This window comes from Micropterus dolomieu, linkage group LG12 (genome assembly GCF_021292245.1).
Source record: "Micropterus dolomieu isolate WLL.071019.BEF.003 ecotype Adirondacks linkage group LG12, ASM2129224v1, whole genome shotgun sequence".
In the NCBI taxonomy this organism is placed as follows: domain Eukaryota; kingdom Metazoa; phylum Chordata; class Actinopteri; order Centrarchiformes; family Centrarchidae; genus Micropterus; species Micropterus dolomieu.
This window is the reverse complement of record NC_060161.1, coordinates 25,935,531-25,960,503: the sequence shown is the minus strand read 5'-3', so window position 1 is coordinate 25,960,503 and position 24,973 is coordinate 25,935,531. Positions and strand designations below refer to the sequence as shown.

The following is a 24,973-nucleotide window of genomic DNA, read 5'->3' as shown; positions in this document are numbered from 1 at the left end:
ATTAATTATCTTTCAATCGACTAATCAATTAAAGTGTTTCCCCTAGGATGGAGTTGTAGCAGCGGAGGTGAAGCGAAAAAAGTTTCATATGAGCTTTAGATTATTGTTTTGGTGGTGGCTGTAGTAGCCATGGTCATGGGGCTGGAGTGGTTTGGGGGTCCTCCCCCCAGAAAATTTTATGTTTTCCAATGAAAAATATGTAATTTCACATCATCTTGGGCCATTATTTCCACCATATCTCTGAACAAATAGTTGGAAAAGCTAGAGCAGATAATAAACAAACAACACCCAAAGAACAGTCTACCGGGGAGGAACTACAACCATTAGATTTGGGGAAAGTACTTTGGTTGGTTATGATGCTCTCCACAGTGATTTTATATTTATGGCACAGCATGTTTTGAGCATCACCCCCTAAAACCCTGTTAATATGACCGCAGAATCAATACAGATACGACTCTTCATGTTTGCCTTTTGTGTCTTCATTTTACAGCTCTTAACATTTATTTGTAAAGACATTAATATTAAAAAAATAGGCAAGATGAGAAACCACCTCCATTCTGAGGTGCATTTTATTTGCACAATAAAATCCAAAAAGAAACGTCTCATTAGCTTAAAAGGACTAGTTTGCATCTCTAATTTGCTTTACTTACCTCAGCTTCTTCACAGTCACCACTGTCCTTTCTTTTCCTAACAAACCACATTTTCAGACTCATCTGAAAACTGCAAAATAATTTAGGATGAACCAGTCAGAAGAGGACGGAGCTGTAGGTTACACCAGTTTAGTCTAAGTTTGTACCTGATGTTCTCAACATTGGACAAGTAGGTTGTAATTAAAATACAGCTGCCAGTTACTCTCGGATAAATTGAGCTAATGTTAAGTTACATAGCAGCCGAAAGAAGTAGCCTACTGTAGCTTATAAGTTTTCCTGCTCAGCTGCACAGTCTGAAGGGAAAGGGATATGTTTGCTCGCGTTAACCGTCACTTTCTGCCACTCGGACAATCAAACACTCACTATGCACCTCCCGATTCCTGAGTTACACTGCTCTTATAACAGCACCTGTCACGTAGATGTCCTCTGCAGAACGAGGAGAGGAAGCGAGCCAAGCGAGTGTTACCGTGCTCGCATAGTGTGTGAGTGAAAATTAGTAGTGCGTAAATGCGAAGTTGATGTTTCGTCTGCAGACTGCTTTACTTTTGCGCTTCTGTGACCAGAGTGTAATCGCAGCCTTTGCTATTAGAAAATCTCATTTTATCATATTGCGATAATATCACAAATGCTATTAATCGTTCAGCCCTAATGCATATGGGGGAAACACTGGATTAATTGACTAATGGTGCTTTCAGACCAAAAGCGAATTTAATCCTTTATTTCTCACGTGAGTACATTCGCGAGAAGGCGATTAGAACCCGCGAAAATCCGCTCGAGTTGGAAATTTTTCAACTCACGCAAAGGCCTTATCACACAATTTCAATACTTTATTCTATGGATATAAAACATTTAAAGATACTCCAAAAAACAAGCGCCGCCCGACAGGAAATCGCGGCACTACGTGTCTTTGCATTGACTTTGTATGTAAACACAACTCACCGCCACGAATGCTCGCTTCAATTAATCTATTACAGTGGGGAGAACAAGTATTTGATACACTGCTGATTTTGCAGGTTTTCCTACTTACAAAGCATGTAGAGGTCTGTATATCGTAGGTACACTTCAACTGTGAGAGACGGAATCTAAAACAAAAATCCAGAAAATCACAATGTATGATTTTTATATAATTAATTTGCATTTTATTGCATGACATAAGTATTTGATACATCAGAAAACCAGAACTTAATATTTGGTACAGAAACCTTTGTTTGCAATTACAGAGATCATACGTTTCCTGTAGTTCTTGACCAGGTTTGCACACACTGCAGCAGGGACTTTGGCCCACTCCTCCATACAGACCTTCTCCAGATCCTTCAGGTTTCGGGGCTGTCGCTGGGCTATACGGACTTTCAGCTCCCTCCAAAGATTTTCTATTGGGTTCAGGTCTGGAGACTGGCTAGGCCACTCCAGGACCTTGAGATGCTTCTGACGGAGCCACTCCTTAGTTGCCCTGGCTGTGTGTTTCGGGTCGCTGTCATGGTGGAAGACTCAGCCACGACCCATCTTCAATACTCTTACTGAGGGAAGGAGGTTGTTGGCCAAGATCTTGCGATACATGGCTCCATCCACCCTCCCCTCAATACGGTGCAGTCGTCCTGTCCCCTTTGCAGAAAACCTCCATGCTTCACGGTTGGGATGGTGTTCTTGGGGTTGTACTCATCCTTCTTCTTCCTCCAAACACGGCAGAAATGTCAATGTGAGAAAATGGTGTGTTTCCAAAAGTTCAGGATGACGTCCTCATAAGTCTTGTTTTGTCCACAACCCAAAGAGATTCAGTTTACTGTCATAGAGGAGGAAAGAAACTAGAAAATATTCACATTCAAGAAGCTGAAATCAATCAATTAACCAGAATAGTTGGACATGACCACGGCAAAAGATGGACACAATCTGAATCTCTTGTTGACGTGCAAACTGACTAAACGCTGTCTTCACATGTTGTTCCTCGTACTGTGAGCACTATTTCTTTAAGAGGGTAAGAGGACTTTGAGTTGAACTATTTTTGTTTTGAACTGAGTTACCTTTATCAACTGTGTTTTCTGTGTAGTCTCCAACTGAGCTCGTGCCAGACATTTTTTGTTGGACTGTGAAAAGAAACTGAGGTGTGAAGTGTAAGGGAGTATTTTTGCTGGTAATACACTTGATCAAAAGCAAAACTGATTTGTGTGTGGTATTTTATTAAGGTTTACCCCAAACATTATGTGTCTATTTTATCTTTTTTGAGGTTATACGTGTGACACTGCAGTATTACGCACATCCTTGGTGTTGGTGACTGTGTGACGCTTCTTGACAGGTTAACTCTAATTAAAGAAATTGTTTTCCAACAGTTCACTGCCAGATGTTAAAAAAATATGCAAATTTAATTTGAAACGCAATGGATAAGAATATCATCAGGCTGCAGTCTCTGCCTGCTCTCTGTCGGCTCGTACACACACACACACACACACACACACACAGAGCGGCAGCAGAGCAAGAGGCTGCGCCGTCGCGGAGGAATACGGTGAAGGTTAAGTTAGCTCCAAACTAGTGTAACGTTAGTTGATGACAGCTACGCTCGTTACTGTAAGTATGTGTGATGAAACCTTTGCAAGTAAATAGACAATACTTTATCAATACATCTGTCTGTAAGGTAACGTTAAACATGTAGAAAGGGTTAATTTAATCATCTCTGTCCTCAGTATCTCATCCTGTATGTTTTATACAAGCACAGCTAACGCTAGCTTGGCATTAGCCAAATGTTAAAAACAAGCTAAATAGAAAGCTGTCTGTCTGGAGCACAGACTGGTCTGTAGTCTTAAAAACTCAGCTTAAAAACACAAACCAGCCGCTCCTCCTTCTACCTGGTAACGTTACCTTATGCCTGCATGTTGGGTCTGGTCTTCTTACCAAATAACAATCACTAAATAATAGTAAAGTATCAATAGTGGTATCGATAAAGAATCAGATCGTTAAGCAGTCTCAATAAGGGTATCAATATCAATAAAAATTAACGATCCCCATCCCTAGTTACATGACAGTTCAATTCATCTTTAGAGCCAATACATTAAAAACTATTAGAAGAGATATTCTGCAACTGAATTAACAAGCAAAACAATAATCAGCAGCACCTTTACAGCATTAAAGCTGGGGTAGGCAGTTAATTTAAATTCTTGTGCTGGATACTTTCTAAATCTCAAGAAGCTTTTTGTTTTAGATTCCGTCTATCACAGTTGAAATGTACGTATGATAAAAAATTACAGACCTCTACATGCTTTGTAAGTAGGAAAACCTGCAAAATCAGCAGTGTATCAAATACTTGTTCTCTCCACTGTATATGTAGGGCCCTATGATTTCCACCATGTGGAAAACCCTGACGGAATCAAAACATAATTTTTATTATAAAAATTATTTAGATTTTGTTTATGTTCTACCCAACATCTTTCATTTTGTGTTGGTTCATAATGTAAACTAGTATATATGTGTAAAGTATGGTTCACATTTTGTATTACCTTGTCATGTGCCTCATATAAAGACAACTGTAATCGCCGAATATGCAATTTATAAAAGTGGATTTTTGTCTCTAGCATTATACGTGTTTTTCAGATATTCTGTTATCTGCCAGCCAAATTTAAAAGCCAACGAGAGAGGAGGAGGGACTGATACAGACAGATGTTATTCTTTCTAAACGTCACTCACTATTTGATGTCAGATAAAGTTAGTTACTTTGTTGTTAAACATTAATGTTGCTGCTCTAGCAACAACATTTAGCTGTATTTAAAATATTAAATTAAAAACAACCAGGCAGTTAATATGTACACTTCAATATATATTTATTTATCGCAAGTGATATATGTCATCTCATATATAACGTTATCGCACATTGAATATTTTCCTAATACCGTGCAGCCCTACCTCATGCCTGTTGGGTCTGGTCTTACCAAATAACCATCACTAAATAATAGTAAAGTATAGATAGTGGTATCGATAAAGAATCGGATCGTTAAGCAGTCTCAATAAGGGTATCAATATCAATAAAAATTAACGATCCCCATCCCTAAGCGTAGGGCTGGGTGATATGGCAAAAAATGTTATCACAATAAAAAAATTCATATCATTTCATATCGTTAATTATCACAATAAATGTCAAATCATTATTTCTTTCAAGTTTAAAGGCTGATTTTTGCTCCTGAGTGAAAGTTGAAGAAACCAGATGGTTAATTGTAGTTTTAACACTTGACTGAACACTTGAACAGTGGATCACTTACAAGTCCCTTTTAATCAACAAGATAAATTCATTAGGAATAGGTATTTAGGTAGGTATTGAATTAAGTGCCAATTAATTTGTGAGTCAAATAAAACAAATCAGTTATTGAACATTTGTTATATTGTTAATGAGGAAAATTAAATTGTGATTATTATTGTTTTATTGCCCATCCCTACTGTAGAGTGACGTCAGAGTCACATGAACTCCATAGCTGTCCAGACACATTTCAAAAAGTCCAACTTGTGTTTGAATACATGTGAAATATATCTGAATAAATCTGAACTGGAACAGGTCAGGTGGATTCCAGGTGACTTTGGCTGTTGACACTTTTATAAAAAAAAATTAAAAATCACATCTGTGTCACATAGGAGCAAATAAAATCAGATTTAAGTCACTTGTTAACCTTTGAACTCTGCAATACAAACGGTCCACCAGTGCCTACATAGGTATGTTTTGCTTACTGTGATGTCGTTTTTTGGAGTATCTTTAAATGTTTTATATCCATAGAATAAAGTATTGATTTTGTGCATTGTGTGATTAATAAAAAAACAAAACATGGGTCATGTTTTCTCATAGAACTTTACAAAAATAAACACATATTGATCCAAAAGATTTTGCAGCGAGGAAATAACTCGAGTAGGCACATCGTTTAGTTCGAGAGCTGAGATGGCTCGGTATGGTGTTTGTCCCGCCCCTTCTGCACTGTGATTGGACAGCTGGGCAAAACGTGACAGTGACAGTGAAAGCGCTGTGTTTTTCCCCCACAGTTGAATATTTTTCAGCTCTCGGCGACCAGAAATAAACCTTGCGTTTTGTTGGCATTTTTACCATGTTGTAAAAACGCAGCGCTCCCACTGAAATCAATTGAAAAAACGCTTTGGTGGACACAGGCCCTTAGTGTTTCTCTCAATCCCTCTCTGACATTCCTATTAACCTGCTTAGCTGTTCCTCTGGGGCCACTCATCTGGCCATCACATGTCATATAACGTACAACGCGATGACCCGACAGAAGCCTTAGCTTACTGCTGCAAAAAGGCTGAATGCTTCAGCTATTATAGTTTTCATTTTAGATCGATTTAGAAAAGGATCATGCAAACAACGATCTCCCGCAAGGCCATCCGTTTTCAAAGGGTTAATGTAACTTTTCACTGAGGGAATGAATTATAGGGACAATTAACCGACTCAGTGTTGAGCCAATAAAATGTCAATAAATTGTAAAAAAAAAAAATGTTCGGCCACCAGTCCAAAACCCCCAAATATTTAATTTACAGTCACGATGGAGAAATCTATTGTGAAAATTTCTTTTGATTAACATAAATCAAACAACAAATTGTTTCAGAACTAATGACTTTGTTTCCTCTGGTTCAACATGTGCAGTGTTGAACATTATAAAAGAAACTACTTTGTAATACTGAGGTTAAAGTCTCTTGCTTTCTTATGACTATGATGCAAAAATAGTAAACGACACCAATGTGTCCACAGGGAAGAGATGATGGATGGATGGAAGAAAGGATGATTCAAAACAGAGAGAGCGAGATATGGAAGGATGAAGCAATGAGACATGAAGGGAAGTGCGATATGCCATCCTCAGGTCTGCTTTACTATCATTTCACAGCCTAAATGTGCAAAGGTCAGCGGTTATTAATGGCAGGCCCTGAGGAGTGTGTGTGTCTGTGTATGCAAATGTGCGTGAGACAGACAGACAGCAAGTGTGAAGGCTTGCATGTCACACCTTTCTGCTCTAAATGCCATGTAGCCTGCCATTAGTGTCGTTGCTGTATCATCCCCACGGGGCAGGAGGCTCAGGGTGCGTCTGGAAATTTGACCTGACGCTCCCTTTACTGCTTCCATCGACAACATGGGCGGTTTTATTTTTCTGTTGTGAACTAAAGTCTGCTCAGGAGGAGCCGCATGTTGTCTGCTGTCCACCTAGCCTACATTTATCTCTCATGCTTTTCTACAAATTGTAAAACAACTAGCAGCCGCAGTGTTATATTTTTTTTATATGCTTGTCATGTTTTTTTTTTTTTTTTTTACATCACAGCTTTCTACCATCAACTCTACTAAATAACAAATCAAGTGTCTTATGTTTGCGACATGGCAATAAAACAAAGTTAATGGTAACAATGTTTTTCTGGCCGTTATGTGAACAAGTTGTGTGAAATTGGATAATCTTTCAAAATACTCAAAACTCCACTAATGCAGGAGGCTCGTTAGAACAGAACATTCTCCGTCACTGATTGAATCAGAGGGCCGTCATTTTGACAGATTAAGACTAAGGCAGATCTACTGTAAATTTAAGTAACTCACATGCAACACTGTCTGTAAACCCTCCTGTCCAGGTGTTTTCACATTGGTAGGCTATATCGCTGCGTAGCCTAGCTATCGCAAAATGTCCCTGCAGCTGAGTGTCTGAAGTTTCTTAAGAAAGCCCAATAATTGCATTGTGGTGGATAAATGAGGTGAAAAAAAGAGGGAATGATGCGCTGGAGGGTGAAGGACAAGCATGTAATACTGATAACATTTATCAGGCAGCAGCAGCAGCTAATGTTACAGGGAGGTAAAAATCATTCATCTGCTTTGTTTAATGACATGAAAAGTCTCTCGTCATCTTTTCTCTCTGTGCCTTTATAAATGCTTAATCTGTAAGTTGTGTCTATTAAAATGTTTGAGATCGAGTTGGTTTTGAAAATGAAATACCATTAAATAGGCTGTATGTCTCATTCTCACTAAAAAATAAAAATTTGTGTAATAACAGATTATCACAAAATTCTTCACAACTCTGTCTGTCAAAAAGATGGACGACAAGAAAGTCTAACGCTTCCTCTCCCAGGACAGATCATTAATACATAAGAAGAAAATAATTATAAAAATCTTTAAAAAAAAAACAATCGCTTCCCTGAGAGGCTGAAAGGAGAAGTACGATTTATTCCCTTTTTAAAACCTAAAACAAATCCAGAAAAATGACAGCTGTGGATTGTTTCTAATGTAATGTTGGTTAGCTAACGCTAGCCAACTTCCTACTGAATGTAACATTATAAAGCCCTACTGCTTTTGCTTTTTAATGACTGTAACATTGAACAGAGACCCATCCAGCTGTACAAGAACACTGTTGATCCTTAATATCGTTGTCCTTTGTTTTAATTGTCGGGTGATGCAGTGGTTCACTTTTATTCTGTGATCGGTAGGCTTTAGCTTCTGTCTTCATTTGTTTCACGTCAGTTTAGTAATATTTCTCCGAGGAGTGCAGTTATAGACAGTGGCAGCGCCGTGATAAATCCAACAGGTCCGACAGTTTGTCGGACTTAACAACAGTAACTAAGGGGGGCATGGCTTAGCGACGGGAGAGAATGTATCGCCACAGTGAGCTGTTAGATGAAGAACTGCGGACGACTGGCTGCGGGGAACCAGCAAACCTCCATCATGTCAAGACAAACAATTCACTTTACTTTGCTCTGCTGTACAATGGAAAACTAGTTGCAGTATAAATAGTCACAATTCACATCTCAGCAGCAGTACTCTCACCACTAGTAAAAGGGTTAGGTTAATTTAGAGTCACTGACTTTGTAAGTCCAGAATAAACTAGAACGTCTAACTAGCCAGCACAATGTGAAGTCAAGGGATTGATTATTACTGTCCCTTTAAACACTGTTAATAAAGTTTTCCTCCAAACAATTGTGCTAATTGGCTGAATTGGATGGTGATCAATCTGTCTGTCCAGGAAATGTTCACGATAAACTTTCTCTCAGTTGAAACGAGAAGTGGGGATGTGTGTCGACAGAAAGTAATTCAAACTTAAAAGCAACTAAATGTCACTTCGTTACGGTCTTTTGCTTCTTCCAAAAGGACAACAAATCTGGCGAAAATGCAGAACGAATGCGATGTAAATGCATGCTGTGCTGCTGCTCCGCTCCACCTGATGTATTTTTGGCTGCGGCCGTGTCCCAGTTGTGTGCAGCTCCTTGGTGTTGGGAGGCAGGTGAAGGGTGTCTGGTGACAAAATGCCTAGTGTGTAGCCTATTTTCCGGGTTTTGACCTTCCCTGAATGTACTGCTGTGAGGAGAACGAAGATGAATTGGAGCGCTCAGGCTATCCACTTGGAGAAAAGAGGAGACTGACTGATGGATTTTAAGTGTTTGTCGAAGTGTTTCTCTTTTTCTATTTGCCTGTTTTTCTGTTTTATTTTTCCTCTCCGTCCCTTTCGGTCTTGTGTGGATCAGAGTAATGGAGTGTTTGAGGTCAACTCCAGGTTCACTGTGGGGTTTTGGATAAACAGCAGTGCAAATTGTCTGTTGTTTAACCTGCACGACATGGAAACACAACACACCACTGCCAAACAAAACAGAGGAAAATGGATTACAGTTAACGCACAAGCAGAGAAAGATTTAATCTTAACCTTTACGGCTCCAGACATGATGGCGTTTGTTTTTCCAGGTCATCAAGGGTTAGAAATCTGCACCTTTTCCTCCACACGCACACACATCTTTTTCTCTTCATCTTCTTACTTCCCTCACTATCCAATGTGCCGAGCTCTCCTGTGTACATGTAATTTCTATCACCTTTAGTTGCTTCTTCCACAGGTTCAGGTCAAATAAGAAGAAGTTTTGTTTTTTGATTGGACTGACCGGGTGTTATATTTTCCACCTGTCTTAAAATATATTCCTAAAAATGTGATTGGATGGATGGGTGGATATATTAACTGTTTTCATTGGACACTCCTACAGGACAATAAAGGGATGCAACTGCATAAATATCTACAGAGCTTTACAGTATTTGGTGGTTTTTGATAAAAAATTGGATCCGATTTAAAGAGCACTAGTCTTCTTATCCAACTTTAGTAACTATTAAATCAATTTGTAGAGGCCATGCCTGTTTCTGCCTTAACAAATGTGGTGTGATTTGGAATTTTTTGCTCCAACTAACTTTCACTACATTAATACATAACCTAAATTAATCATATACTTACCGGCCACTTTATTAGTTATGCCTGTTCAATTTCTTGTTCCATTACATTTACTCATTTTGCTGACGCTTTTATCCAAAGCAACTTACAATTTAACACAAATCCGTCAATCACATGGCAGCAACATTTAGCAGACGTGGTCAAGACAACTTGCTGAAGTTCAAACCGAGCATCAGAATGGGGAAGAAAGGGGATTTAATTAACTTTGAACGTGGTGTGGTTGTTGGTGCCAGACAGGCTGGTATGAGTATTTCAGGAACTGCTGATCTACTGGGATTTTCACACACAACCATCTCTAGGGTTTCCAGAGAAGGGTCCGAAAAAGAGAAAATATCCAGTGAGCGGCAGTTGTGTGGATGAAAACGGCTTGTGGAAATCGCAAGTTTCCCCAAAATTTCAGTGCAAAAAACACCTCAAAAACAAAGCTGCTGCAATATCAGACATTTTTAGACCGCATCAATCACTAAAAAGGCTTGCGAATTTCTGGAGGGACTGATAAGCGAACACTATTTTAAATTTCTACATTACAAGATTATGCAGCCTTGCTGCTGAATGTTCTTATTTAACTATTAAATTTTCAAATCATTTGTGTGTTACTTTCAAATACTTTTTTATAATGCCATATACAGGGCCTATGAAATCAATTTTTTTTTTTTTCTGTTCTGTGTTTTACGATTTAAGCACATTTTTTCACCAGAAGCAGTGTGTTATGTGGTGGATAAATAACATTTCAATAATAAATATTAAATCAATATCAATGAATTTGATGTATCATGCATATAAAAATATTCTAAGGCAACGTTGGACAAACTAGTGAGAGACATTGAGATTTAGAAAGTATCCAGCGCAAGAAATTAACTGCCTACCCCAGCTTTAATGCTGTAAAGTTGCTGCTGATTATCGTTTTGGTTGTTTATTCAGTTGCAGAATATCTCTTCTAATAGTTTTTAATGTACTGGCTCTACAGATGACTGGAACAGTCATGTAACGATTCATGCAGACAGTTTCATCCCTCTCCCCTCAATACACGTCACTATGTGTACAGATAATAAGCCTGTAGCATTTTATAGGTGTGTGTGTGTGTGTGTATATTTTACTAGTTTGTGTGCCCTTGTTCCATGGGACAGAAAATCATTTCAGACGGCATGTGAGAGACAGAAGAAGCAGTGAGCTTGTATATTACACACACACACACACACACACACACACACACACACACACACACACACACACACACGGACAGTGTTGTGGGCGGTTGGTGATTGAACAAAGAGAAACGGTCTCCTCTAATCTGGAGAAAATGAAACAGACGTTTGAATGGAAATATTGATTCTTCCTCCCATTTCAATCTTCATCTGGTATTATCTGTCCCACCAATGTGTGTGTGTGTGTGTGTGTGTGTGTGTGTGTGTGCGTGTGTGTGTGTGCGCGCGCCCATGCACACGCTTGTGTACACACATTACTTTCTGTCCACATGAGAACCCAGTGTCCTCACAGGGATGGAAAACGATGAAGATATGCAACATATGAGGCCACCGAGGGGTCTCCATTGGTAACATAAATGTGTGTGCACGTGTGTGTGCACGTGTGTGTGTGTGTGCGTGTGATTGTCCACACTTGGTACATCCCATTTCCACCGTCCACTGTGTCCAAATAAACTGTAAACCCTGGACTGGCTGATAAAGAGTGAGTGTGTGTGTGTGTGTGTGTGTCTCACAATATTTGTCCAGTGTTATTGGAGCTCCGAGGCCACAGAGTCTTCTATAAACACCCAGCTGTGAATTATTCAACAAACACCCTTCTCTTTCTCTCTCTCACACACACACACACACACACACACACACACACACACACACACACACTTATATTCAAACACAATATATATTTTAAAGACGGACAGATGATATTCAAGTCATGAACACACACGAGTGTCAAGAGATAACCAGTGTCTCAGACCAAACATTAAAAACACACACACACACACAAATCTACAAGTGTGTAGATTTGAGTCTTGAATAGAGAAGAAGAAAACGGCTGATGGATGGAACTTAGTTTGGAAACACACACACACACACACACACACACACAGAGGCCATTTCATTTTGTCTCAGCTTAAGTGGATTTAGCTGCTGGTCAGTTCAGTGGAAGGTGAAACAAAATCTGCTGCTACATTCAGTGACAGGGTGACACCTACAGTTTGATACGAGGTACTGCTGCGTGGACTACCCGGGCTGTTCAGATTGTCAAAGTGTGTGTTTGCGCATCTCAAGAGGAGGTGGAAATGATAATTCATGCTTTTATCTCATCCCGTCTCAATTACTGTAACTCCCACTCACCTGCCTGAGTAAAACATCCCTGGATCATTTACAAGAGGTTAAACTGCAGCTGCTGCCACTAAGCTTTTGACCGGGTCCTCCAAAAGAGGCCTTATCTTACTGCGATTGATTGATTTCTCTTCACCAGCGACCCATCAAATTCATATTCTAATTCAAGGTTCTTGTAGGCACTTACATTGAGCTCTACAGGGTCAGGCCCACATTAGAGCTCCACCAGCAGGTCTCTAAATTCCCCTGATCAGGGTTTGGTTGTTCCTTAGTCCAGGCTAAACTTTGGAGCTTTTTTCACCTACTAGTAATTTTAATTTATTTTTATATGTTGGAGTTTTATTCTTCTTAAAATTTCCATGAAATCAAAAGCGATTTTGTTTTTATATGCAGAAATCGTACATCGAAGACATTGATTTGTAGGTATTCTTCATAGTAAAGCAATTTGTGACTTTCTGCCTACCTTTTTCTTTTCTGTTAAAGTGTGCACTCAAAGTATTATTCCAAGGGAATTTGGGGGTGCAAACATTTTGTCATTGAACATATTAGGACAGTAGGATTATTTTCATTGTGGATTATATGATTGTATGATATGGGGATTTCTTATAACTCAAAATTTAAGAAACCAAACTACAACATCAAAAAAGAAAAATGGAAAATCACAACATCGATACAGTAAGTCAAACAACATATGTAACGCCACCAATGGCAAAGCAAAATATCATGAGGGTGAATTCAATAATGCATCAAATCAACATTGGGTGACCAATACAGTGAATGACTATTTTCCCAGGTCCCAGGGTTCATCGAATCTATTATTAAAGTCTTGGAGAATTGATGCTGCCCTCTCCATTGTCAGCAAGTCCAAGAAGCCCATCAACATTTTGATAAACTGGGCAATTAGACTATGAAGTGTCAGAAAATCGTGAGTAACAGTCCATAGGACTGCACAATTAATCAAATATTGATCGGGATTACAATTTTAGCTTCCCACAATTAAATGAACACGATCAACGGCAATCTTTCCGTTTAAAATGCGTGCTCCACTCATGGAATCAATCAAGCGCTTCCTCAACTTACAGCCAAGGGGGGCAATTTGGTTGCATGTGCACCCTCCTGCTGCTACAGTCAAGAGTAGACAGCGGCCCTTCTAGTCAATACTTGGGAGTCCATCAGACGCAGCGCGTCCCAGAAGCGTGCCAGAAGCAGCTCTCAGCTCCGCGAAGAATACAAAAGTCTATTTTTGACGGAAGCTGTGCCAAGCTGCACAGAGCACATCAAACTGGGCAGGAAGTCAGACACAGAATGGCACAGAGAATCCAGTCAATTTTCAAAATAAAACACCCTACATACTTCCGATCATAAATGAACTACAACACAGTTAAAACAGACAAAAAAGAACCATTTATCTACATTGCCTACTTAATCATAGAAGAAGCACAAGAAACAAGCTACGATTACCAAATCAACAAAATCTAAACATGTCAGCAAAATCAGGCAGGCAAAACGCTCTGATTCTGAAATGCTCCCTGTTGGATACGCAGCCATTCAGACAACCGAAAAAAACCAGATTGCAGAGAGCCATTGCTGGTCAGCAGAGTAGAAGCCATAGGTAGAAGCACAAAAAGGACAAAATATCAACAAGCCAACAATGTGCTCAGCTCCTGAAATGCGTCTGAGACGCTCCCAGTGGAAGCTAACGCTGTGCAGAGGACAGGACAAAAACGTGGCGCAGCAGTAGCCGGACTCAGTGGACTTTCCGGGTAAAATTATATTTATATTTTGCTTCTAGGAGATGATGCACTTTAAGGACCAGGCTTATTTTGATGATTAGCAGAAATGCCGATGTGAAAACAGTTGCCTGTTTATTTAAATTTGAAAGTGCAATAAAAATATGTTGTCCCTAAAATTGGCCATAATTGTGCAGCCCTAACAGTCCATCACAATTTCCCAAAGCCTACTGTGACATCTTAAAAAAAACATTTTCTGTCAGAAAATTTTGAATTTACAGTGACAGAAAACAACAACCAACACTTTAAGTGATTAGCTGAGTATCATAATAGTTGCTGATTCATTTTCTAGTTAATTTACTGATCATTTTTGCCCGTTTTCAGTGATACACAGCCTGGTACTTACTAATAATCACATACACTATACATATCTAGCCACATATAGCCACAACAGCAGCAACATTAAACCATTTATAGATACATAGGCATCAAAAGATGAGCAGCAAAAAATTTAAATCAATGAACAAGCCTACCAGAAACATAAATATGAGGCAGACTGAACTGCGACCCCAAGAGGGTCCCTAAAGATATAATATGATGTTTAAATACAATATATATAAAACTATACTCCTACTTGAACAAACCATAACACTGAAACAGAGTTATCGCAGTGGGCTCTCCAAAAGAAAAGGACACGAGGGAGGATCAAGCATTTGTTGCAAAACTCCCAAAAGATAAGTCCCATTAAGGAGGAGAGAAGAAGAGGAGGTTAATATATGAAGGAGGAAGAGAGAAAGCGCAGCAACATGCCAGCCTGGTTCACTGTGTGGTTCATGTCAGGAAAGCATATAGTAAAAAGGTAAATGACTGCAGCAATCAATAACCAACCCTTATTACCAGCACTACAAATTAGGGAAAAGGTGAGGAGACAGGAGGGAGGTCCCATGCCTGGTTTGCCCTCCGGCCGCCACTAAATCCACCCCTGATAACAGCATGACTGCCTGGCACAGCGGCCACATAACAACAAGCTGACACATATGGCAGATACAGCAACATTAATAACACTGAAACTTCTGCACAAACCTAAACAAGAACCCTGAAGTCCACAAGGGCTGCAGCTAATGATAATTTTTTTATTATCAATTTACCTGTTTATTCAATTCGATTGAATAAAAAAAACAAAACATCTTTGTTAGATGTCTATATAAATAAGCCCATCACAATTTCTCCGAGTCCAAGATGTGATCTTCAACTGCATTTTCTGTGTGACTGACCAGCCAAAACACAAAAATATTCAATGACATTAACATAAAAACATAAGAAAGGCAGCGAATCGTCAAATTTGAGAAGCAGAAAATGTTTGTCATGCGAGCTTGATAAATACTTTGAACCATGGCAACAGCTACTGATTACTTTTCTGTTCATCAATTAATTGATAAACCAACTAATCGCAGCGGTGTAACTAGTACATTTACACAAGTACTGGACTTGAGTACAATTTTGAGGTACATGTATTTACTTGGTTATTTCCATTCCATTATTATGCTTCTTTATATTTCTGCTCCATTACATTTTTAAGGAAAATATTGTAATTATTAAGTGTCAGCTCTAGTTACTTTGCAGGATCAGTTGTTAATACAAAATATTAATAAACTGATGTATTATGATATAGTGTTGTAGATTAAGCTACCAATGAGTTGATAAAGTAGCTGAAATTCGTGTTAATGTTACTTTTACCAGCTGCAACATTTAGTTTGGTTTGATTACATATTAAAGCATCAATAGTTATAATCCTGTAATATAACATGCATGTTACGAAAATCAACCATTTGGCATTTATGAGTACTTTTTTACTTAAATTACTTTTGATGATGTCACTTTTATTAACTGCAGGTTTATTATGTTTTAACCTTTACTCAAGTACAAGATCTGAACACTTTTTTCACTGATATGGCGGGTAGTTTCTGCCCTAATGTCTATAACGAACACATCCCCCAAAATATCATAACTAGCTTACCTTTGATGACTGGATGAGCCTTTAGGACACTATTCATTTCAGGAAAAACAGTCCAGTACTTCAACAAGAGATGGAAAGTCCCTCTTCTGTGACCCCTTATGTTCTGCGTCCTCCACTGTAACGTTAGGTGCTGGCAGGTTATTTTAGGGCTAAATAATTGGCAGCCATGTTTGTCCACGTCAGCTAAGCTAGCTACTTCGGAACAAAAGCGCGGGAGCAGCTATCTTTGAGTATATCACAGCAGAATTTGAACTCTTCATTTTCTTCCCTTGCGACAAGCTTAATAAAACGTCTGCCATATGAACAGAGCTCCGTTAAAAGTAGCTAAGATAGCTTTAAACTGCCATTCATTCCCCTCTTCGCAAGTGAGCGATGAGTGACTGCTGACCTTTGACCCTTCGCTAAGCCACACCCCCTTAGAGACGGTTCCTATGCCCGCGTGAAAGAGCTGTTGAATTTAACGGCTCTGTTTTCTTCTTCTTCGGTTTTTAGAGGCAGTTTTCAACCGAATAGCGGCATTAATGCTTTGTTTGAAAACAATACTATTTTTTCTATCCAATCTAACTTCAAAACTAAAAAAATGTAATTAATTAATAAATTCTTCCCCACCCCTCATCTCAATCTCTAATCTAGCCTACTCAATTTGGGCACTGAGAGGCCCTGAAAGCCTCTCTCAACAGCCGCCTGCACTTCCTCTTCTGTAATTCCCTCGATATCCAAAACTTTCTCCCAGCATCAACAATTATTTCTGTTCAGATTTCCTTTCCGCCTTAGCTGCACAGTTATTCACCATGGCCACAAATGCTAACGAACAATATTCATTGTGCTTCCCACCTGTTTTGATCTCTCTTACTTCTTGAGTCTTTCCTATCTGCTTACTCGGCCTAGCCCTCTCTTGGACCTGATCATTATGACTTTTATCTCTTCCTTTTTCTTTGGAGGGTCTGCTTGCCTTGCATCCAACTGATTACACTTGGGTTCCTGCCAAGCTTTGCTAGAATAGCACAATTATGCAGTTCAACTTTTCAACTTAATATTTCCAATACCAGCTACAATGACAACTGTCCCTGGCAGATTTTATCAGCTGTAGCCATCTAGAAAGCACAAATAAAATGTTTTGACTAGCCCCCAACCTAACCCTGTAAAACTATTTGAAAGGTTTTATGTTGTTTATTCATTTTAAGGAGTTTAGTTCCATATTTTATTTGCCTAGATGGATGAAATCATTATGATGACACACAATCCTGCCTGTGCGTAGCTGGGAAGCGATTAGCTTAGCTTAACACAGCATAAAGATTGGAAGCAGGGGAGAAAGTTTGTTTCTAACCCAAGTTCAACAATACACACCCCTACCCCTCAATTATTTACTTGTGGTATCTTGTTTTAATAACACACATAAACAAAAGTTTTTAGAGGAGTTAAATGAACTACCTTTTTTTTGGCAAGCCACAGCTGGGCGCAGTGACTTCCCCAGCTGTCTTGGCCTCATCGTGAGCAGTAAAGATGCTGCGGCGAAGCTGTGCAGATGTAAATTCTTCTCTAAGGTATTATAAACCCTATCATTTTCAAGAAATACCACTGACAGCATGGCTGCAGTGATAGCTACGGCCCTAACTGATATTCATTCATTCAGCCTGTTGCGACGAGTATTCTGGCCTGCAAAGCAGGGGGTGTAAAATAACAGAAAGTACTACATTTTTATCAATAAAAGCTTCTCCCTGGAAGTAGAAATATGTTTTTTCTTCTTCTGTTTCTCCTTCAGCAATGGACATATTGTAATATCTAACTGAACAACAATTTCATCTGTACTATCATAACTTGAACTTAAGGCATAAAATCAAGCTGCACAATAATTAAAAGGAATAAAATCTCCTTTTATATTGAAACTGTTATCACTGTTATAAATGAACTGTGTTGACAGAGCAAGTCTAAAGCTCTGCCTCCCTCTAGTGGTCTCAAGTGTAAATTTCACACAGAACGATTGCAATTAACCGCTGGACAATTTACTGTTAATGTATTGTCTTGATTATGTAGCTGTTATGAAGCACTCTTAGACTGTAGTGATGTTGTGACAGGCTTCTTGATAACACCCCATTTTAAGTTTACACTGAAAACCAGGACCTGATCAATTCATTTACAATGTGTTTACAGAGTTTTCAAACCTGTGTTTATTGATCCACTCATGTGCTTGCTCATGGTAAAAGCAACTCCAATACAACACAGTCAGCATTTTAATACAGAATAAAAATCTGCACACGCACGCACACGCCCACACACAGACGCCGACACACGCGCAAACACACGCCCACACACAAACACCTCCCCCCTTCATCTTGGGAATCAACAACCACACACAGAGACACACTCTTAAATAGCAGCTTTTGTACAGCACACACAAGAAGCAACAAAACAATAAATGACAAATTAAAGAAACACATATCACTGACATTTAGGAAAAAAAAAAAAAAAAAAAAAAAGAAAAAGTACCTCATGTTGTATTTACTCATTAAAGGGGAATTTCAACGAATCTGAGACTTTAAGGATATTAAATAATAATCTGGCCTGCATTAGTTGAGTTGGTTACAAAGGTCAGATCTGGTTGTCACTTTCCTCTACTGATATAAAACAGTGTGAAATACGGAAATATAAAAAAAATTAAAAAAAGAAATGCAATTCTGTATCATGATCAATGAATGGTTTATATACAGGTAGAGCGCTGACGGATAAGTTAACCTTCTCAGGCAACACAATCCGAAGATCGTAAAGTCCCAGTTTTCAGATGGAATATATAAGTAAATACAAGATTTTTTTTATAAAAACAGCAAATTCACATTATGAGGAGACACAGCATAACAAAGTCCCACTGCAAATCTACATCTACGTTCAACGGAGAGAGAAGGAAAGAAAACTAAACATCCTTTTAGATCTGGAGCTCTGATGGTCAAGTTCAAAATCATTGAAGTACACAGGTTCCAGTGTTTGCGTTGCTGCAACTAATGATGCATTTAATTACTTTTGGATTAATTGATGGATTTTTGTTGAATGGCAAAAAAACAAAACAAAACAAAAAAAATTAAAAAATTCCCGTCACAAGTTTTGTCAAAAGATTTTCCATTTGCAATCATTTAAACCAGAGAAATACAGCCACGCATCACATTTGGCAACAGAACAAACATCTTAAATGATTAATCCACATTGTTGTCGATTAGTTTTGTTGACTGAATTATAGGCAAATCCTTCCTGCACAACTGTTCTGTTTATTTTTTTAATTGATTCTAATAAATAAAAAACCATCTGTGTAGCGCTGTTAACGAGCAGTCAGATTGTCGTGTTTCTTGCCCTGTGAATTTAATTTCTGTGAGGTCAACATGCTCCCAGATCTCAGCAATTATAACGCAACATAACCAATATAAACGAAGGGTATGAAAATAACACCCAAGCTGTAATATAAACTGGTATTAACTCTGAAGCGAAGATTAAAGTTATTAAGGGTGCCTGCAAGTTCCACCAAGATGAATCTGAATTTTCAAAAACCCATGGCCATTTACAAATGCGACGAATATTAAAAACCGTGTGTACCAGTACGAGATCTGATCAGGAAATGCACGGATTTGAGCCTCAGTGTTGACAACAGTTGAAGACGTTTAAAGAAGCTGCAGACTGCATTTACTAAGAGTTTACTTTCATTAAGGAGAACTCATCCAGGTCCAGACAGGAACCAGGGCTCACAGCTCCATCTTCTGCCCGGACAGAGGCATCTGTGGCTGGACCTCCTCGTCCGACGTCATCCCTCCGTCCATCTTCTCCACCGGGGCCTTGCTCTTTTTCTTCTTCTTCACCTTCTTCTCCTTCTTCTTCTTCTTGGTCGCCTTCTCTCCCTCGGAGCTGCCGTCCCCTCGCACTTCTCCCTCCTCACTCTTGCCCTTTCCCTTCTTCACTCCAGTCTTCTTCTTCTTCTTCTTGTCCTCCGCAATGGCCACCTGGTCTCCCTTCTTCCTCTTGGTCCAATCCTCGCTCAGGCAGGCTGGAGAGAAAAATTAAAAAAAAAAAAAAAAAAAAATGGAGAAAGGGAAAAGAGAAATGGTGAAATAAGAAAATAGAGGAAAGATTAGAATAAAGGAGGGAAGAATGAAGTGTAGAAAGACAGAAAGGATTAAGTCAAAGGTGGAAGGAAGAATAAAAGAGGCAAGAGAAGGGTAGAACAACAGCAAATATATAAACAAAAGGAAAAGAGAAATTGAGATAAAAAGGAATAGAAGGAAAGGGGCAAAGGAAAAAGAGAAAAATATAAATAGAGAAGAAGTTGATAAAGGGGGAGGAAAAGATGGAGGGTGACAGATTAACAGGAAACTACATGGAAAAATAAATATGATCTGTATTTGTGTTACCTTTGTCCTGTCCTTTGAGGACGTGTTTCTCACACAAATAAGTGGTCAGGTCTTCCTCCTGACTTCCTTTGTACCAGTCCTCAATCACCTCCTCGTACTGCTCTATCAACACATCACACTGACACACAATATATAAGAGGGGTGGTCAGTGGGGGGATCAATTCTTAGATGCAAATTACAAAGTCTATGGCAACTTTTTACTGCCAAGGATTTGCGTCCGTACTCCGTCTGTGAGAGCCAGGCAAACTTTTTTCTCCCCTGCGTGTTGTCTGCAATGCGCCGGCAAATGTAACCTTCCAGCTGCCTCGCCACACCACTTCCATTTATTTTATTAATAAAAGATGTTGGAAGTAAATTAATTTTGGATCATTACAAATACTTTGCTTTAAAAAGTACCAAATAGTCACACAGTGAGATAAAAGAAATCCTGAAAAAAAACCAGATGCATCAATAATCGTTTTATCATTGCATCGCAGCCCTCTGAAGCACATCGGATCCAACACCATAAAACTATGCTTTTTTACATAACAGTTCACATATGCACAAATTGATTTTTTTAACAGATGTACAAAAGAAAAATGATTAAAGCTGAGATTTGTGTTTTTTAGTTTCTTTACATATATTATATACATATGATACATACAGTTTTTCCTTTGTAACTGCGCGTTTTCAGACTGATTTTCAAATTCAAAGATGGAAAATAAAAGGATGCGCTCTCAGGACAAACTCACTTTGACTTGAAAATCAGAGGATGTGAAAAAGTACCTGTTTTTTAAGGTCGGCCACTTCTGCTGACGTCTCGTTCCACAGCTCGTAGGGAATATCCATCACCACATTCACTCCTTTATTCACCAAACCATGAAGGGTGGAGAAGGTCTCCGACATGCCCTGCAGACGGGCAGAGATGTTAACAGCGCTGTCACACAGAACACAACGTTCCCAAATGCTTTCACCACATTAACTGCAAAAGTCAATCATTTCCAAACTGTTTTTACGTGGCTTCAGTCAGCTGCCTCACTGACTTGTGTTGTGATACAAGTTAGTTTACTGTGGAGACAAAGCTGCAGCAACAACGCTTTAAAGAAGGCGGCAAATAGGTGAAAAGAATTTAAATTCGGCAGACAAAGAAAGAAGAAGAAGTGCTTCAAAGCTGTGCAGGTGCACTGTACAGTGGAGCAGAGTGGTTTTGCAGGTGTCTTTAGAAACTGCTCCTTAAACAACTTTCTTTGTCGGTCTGAAACATTTCAGAGGAACAAAACAGAGCTGATGGGAATGAACGGAAACAATGAAGATGCTGGGTGGGAAACCAAAACAAGGAGCTGAAGAGCGATTCGAAAAGCCGAGGGGGAAGCGCAGAGTTCACAACTACAAGCAATATAATATAAAGAGGATCAGAATTTGTTTGGTGATTTGATGCATTGCAATAAACATAATACATATAAAGAAAGAAATATACGGCACTTTGTACAGTGATAAGGGAGATATTTACAGCACTGTGAAAATAAGTGTTAGGCCAGGGCAGGGTGGAAAAATGCTGTAAAGTAAGAATGCTTTCAAAAATAGACATGTTAATAGAATATTTTCAATCAATTAACAAAACGCAAAGTGAGTGAACACAAATCTAAAATCATTGCCCTCAAAACAGCCTCAGCACTGTACATCAGAGATTAACAACGCAGCGTTATCATTTTGGGATGATGTTAGAAAGGACGGTCATCGTTCATGTGTTTTATAGAAACATTCATTTAAAATGCGCACTGCACACATCTGTTAAAATAACTTTTCTCAAGACTTAACATCAAACTGAAGCAACACAACATGAAGACAAAAACACACACACACACACACACACACTAACTGACCTTGGCAAAGCGGTTACTACCAGTTCTCTCTTTGTGCAGATTGTACTCTAACAGCCTCTGACACACATTTTCTACAACCTCGATGAATCTGAGGTCTCTGTAGGGAGGGGGGAGGAGAGAGAGAGATGTCAGGTTATCTGCAGGTTTCAGATTCAAAGCTTTTTTAATTTTTGACCACAATATGTTTGGATATTTCCTGTTTTGTCAGGGAACAGAACTCCAGTCAGCGTTGTGTTTATATTTGACTTTCCAGATGTGGACGATGGGATATTCACAAAGTGCAGTCCTTTTATTTCAGAGCTGCTTCTGCTGTTATTTTGAGCTGACCGACACGACATGTTGTTGTTTTTCAAACTGTTTCAGTCCACAAGGTCTGTGACGACCTCGTGGACTCTGAGCAGCACCTCAGTAGTTTCCATCTGCGTCTCGAAGGGCTGAAGCAGTCAGTGCGAGCACGGTTAACGTGATGCTGTTCTAGTGAAAGTGGTTTGGTTGGGTGATGCCCGACGCTCCAAGTGGCGCTCACTTTTCAGAGGTGAGTCGCTGTACGGAAGTGCAGAATGTTGACGAGTTTAAAGACTTTTTCAGGCTCAAAGAGAAACACTTTCAACTCTTCCAGGCGGAGCTCTGTTATCACTCATCCACCACCCTCACCAGTTCAGCAGCTTCCCCGTTCTATAATAAGTTCCTCCACAGGAACTGAGACCTGACCAAGTTCCTGTCCCCTGCTGCTTCTGTGTGTGTGTGTCTGTGTGTGTGTGTGTGTGTGTGTGTGTGTGTGTGTGTTCGTGTGTGTCAGAAAGATCCGGAAACATCTCAGCAGACCATGTCCTTCCACAGACAGCATGGTGGCAGGTTTAGTTTCTTCTCTGTAACTAAAATAAAACTATTTTTTGTTTGACATTTCATGCAGAATCATCAGAAAATGAAAAGACTTAACACACCACACACACACTTACGACTTGACATATTTGATTGGCGCCGCCCCCTTGCTGTCTATGAAGCCATAGTTCGTGTCGATGACTTCCTTGGTCTTCCCCGTCTCGTCGAACGCCGACTTCATCTCGATGCTGACAAACTTACACACTGGAGAGGGAGACGGAGAGTTTACTTCTGTCCTCAGCATAAATATTTCCTTAATGAGAACTGACTCTTTACAGTTGTCTTAAATGTTCAGTGACCCTGCAGGTTCCTATTAAATTTATCTCTCACTCTCATATATATATATATATATATATATATATATAGTTTACTACAGATGTACTGGCATATATGTAGGACAGTAAAGTACAGAAATGCCAAAATTATATAAGATTATTTAGAAATCACTGTTCCATAATCAATGTAAGCTGTAAAATGTCCCACTCAGTACTTTGGTCAAAGTTATTTAATACACAAATTAAAGGGATCCTCAACAAAAATGTGTGTTTATGTTTATATTAAAAGATATTTGTTTATAGTTTTTGGCCTCAAAAATCAGTATCAGTCGGGCGCTGGTTTTTACTGTTACTTCTATTTAAATTACCATCATTACGATTGTTAAATTTTGCATTATTCACATACACATATGAATTTTGACATTGCATTCGTCAAACTAATACTCTAATAAACAATAATGGCAAAAATGTAGTCTTTACCAATTGAGTAAGTTGCCCTTTTTTGTTGCGTGTAACATAATTATTTATTTATTTATTTATTATTGATATTGGTTAAACTATTTGTAAGACATGGTAACAGGTGCATCATAAATTTTTTCATTTTCCTGAGTCAATCTAGCAGGCAATCTGAACACACAATTAATCGTAGCTCTACTCAACACAACTAAATATGACCTGAATATCATTTGGTCTTAAGTTGTTTTGAGGATGTTGTTGATGTTTGATTAAGCAGATTGTGTTTAGCAGCCATATCCTAACTAACCTCAGGCCATTTTCTCAGTGTGAGCCACCAGACAGTGAAATTACAGTGACTTTATCTATTTCTCATGCTGCTGTGCACCCCTGGAGGCCCTCGGACCAGGTTTTGGGGAACCACGCGTCGCTAACAGGCAGTTTACCTTCACATTTGTTCGGAAGATGAACCCACTCATCGTCCCCTCCAGTCTTAGCTGCTCCGACCGACGAAATTATCAAGAAAAACCACAAGTACGCCGCTGAAATCATATCGTCGGCTGTGACTCGCTCTTCATCTACCTATAAAAATCGTTTCGTGTACTTAAAAAGCCGACAAAGGACCGTTAAACGTCGGTTTCCACATCCTCCTCTGGTTCATCGCAGCTGTGAAATCTGAACATAAGCTCTTCCGCTTTGGGGCTGCGCTCCGGGCCAATCAGAGAGGAGCAGCTGGACCAATGAGAGGCAGAGGAGAGCCAGAGAGATGGAAACACGTCAGAGGCGTCACTCTGTGCCTATTTCACGATACAACCAAACAGGAAGTGTTATTGTGGGAGAATGTTGTATTTTGCTTTTATAGAAGTCAAAGTAAAGAAAAGATCTACTTCATTATAAATTTAATAATTCTTTTGGCAAAATTTCACATTCATAAATGTAAATTCAGAGCAAAAAAATACATTTTGTACTTTTTCTCCATGATGTTGTACATGATATTAATCTGATTTCTGGCAACAACAAAAAGGCAGTTAAAACTGTGAACGTATGGGCTGTGTCCGAAATCACCCACTACTCACTATATAGTGAGCTCACCATTTTGTAGTGCTGTCCGAATGTATAGTGATAATTATTATACCCTATATTGTCCACTCAATGTATCCCAGAATGCATTTTGAAAAGTAGTGTACAA

At 39.1% G+C, this 24,973-nt stretch overlaps 1 protein-coding gene and 1 long non-coding RNA gene across 4 annotated transcripts in view; both read right to left on the bottom strand.

Annotated features, from left to right (window-relative positions):
• Positions 1 to 16,320, bottom strand: part of LOC123980402 — a 67,846-nt gene extending 51,526 nt beyond the window's left edge. For both annotated transcript variants that reach the window (XR_006827493.1, XR_006827494.1), the window contains exon 1: positions 15,925 to 16,320. This is a non-coding gene — a long non-coding RNA (uncharacterized LOC123980402). The remainder of the gene's footprint in view (positions 1 to 15,924) is intronic.
• Positions 16,321 to 18,068: 1,748 nt separating this feature from the next.
• The window catches only part of cnpy3 (canopy FGF signaling regulator 3), an 8,058-nt gene continuing 1,153 nt past the window's right edge, over positions 18,069 to 24,973 (bottom strand). Inside the window, exons 1-6 of one of the 2 annotated variants that reach the window (XM_046064756.1) lie at positions 24,231 to 24,467; positions 23,134 to 23,260; positions 22,175 to 22,271; positions 21,078 to 21,200; positions 20,313 to 20,430; positions 18,069 to 19,948 (exon numbers count right to left, since the gene is read on the bottom strand). In XM_046064756.1, coding sequence (XP_045920712.1) covers positions 19,650 to 19,948; positions 20,313 to 20,430; positions 21,078 to 21,200; positions 22,175 to 22,271; positions 23,134 to 23,260; positions 24,231 to 24,336 — 870 coding nt within the window. In that variant the 5' untranslated portion in view covers positions 24,337 to 24,467 and the 3' untranslated portion in view covers positions 18,069 to 19,649. Of the gene's footprint in view, positions 19,949 to 20,312; positions 20,431 to 21,077; positions 21,201 to 22,174; positions 22,272 to 23,133; positions 23,261 to 24,230; positions 24,468 to 24,973 lie in introns of those variants that run through there. The other variant, XM_046064757.1, reaches the window with a different exon arrangement.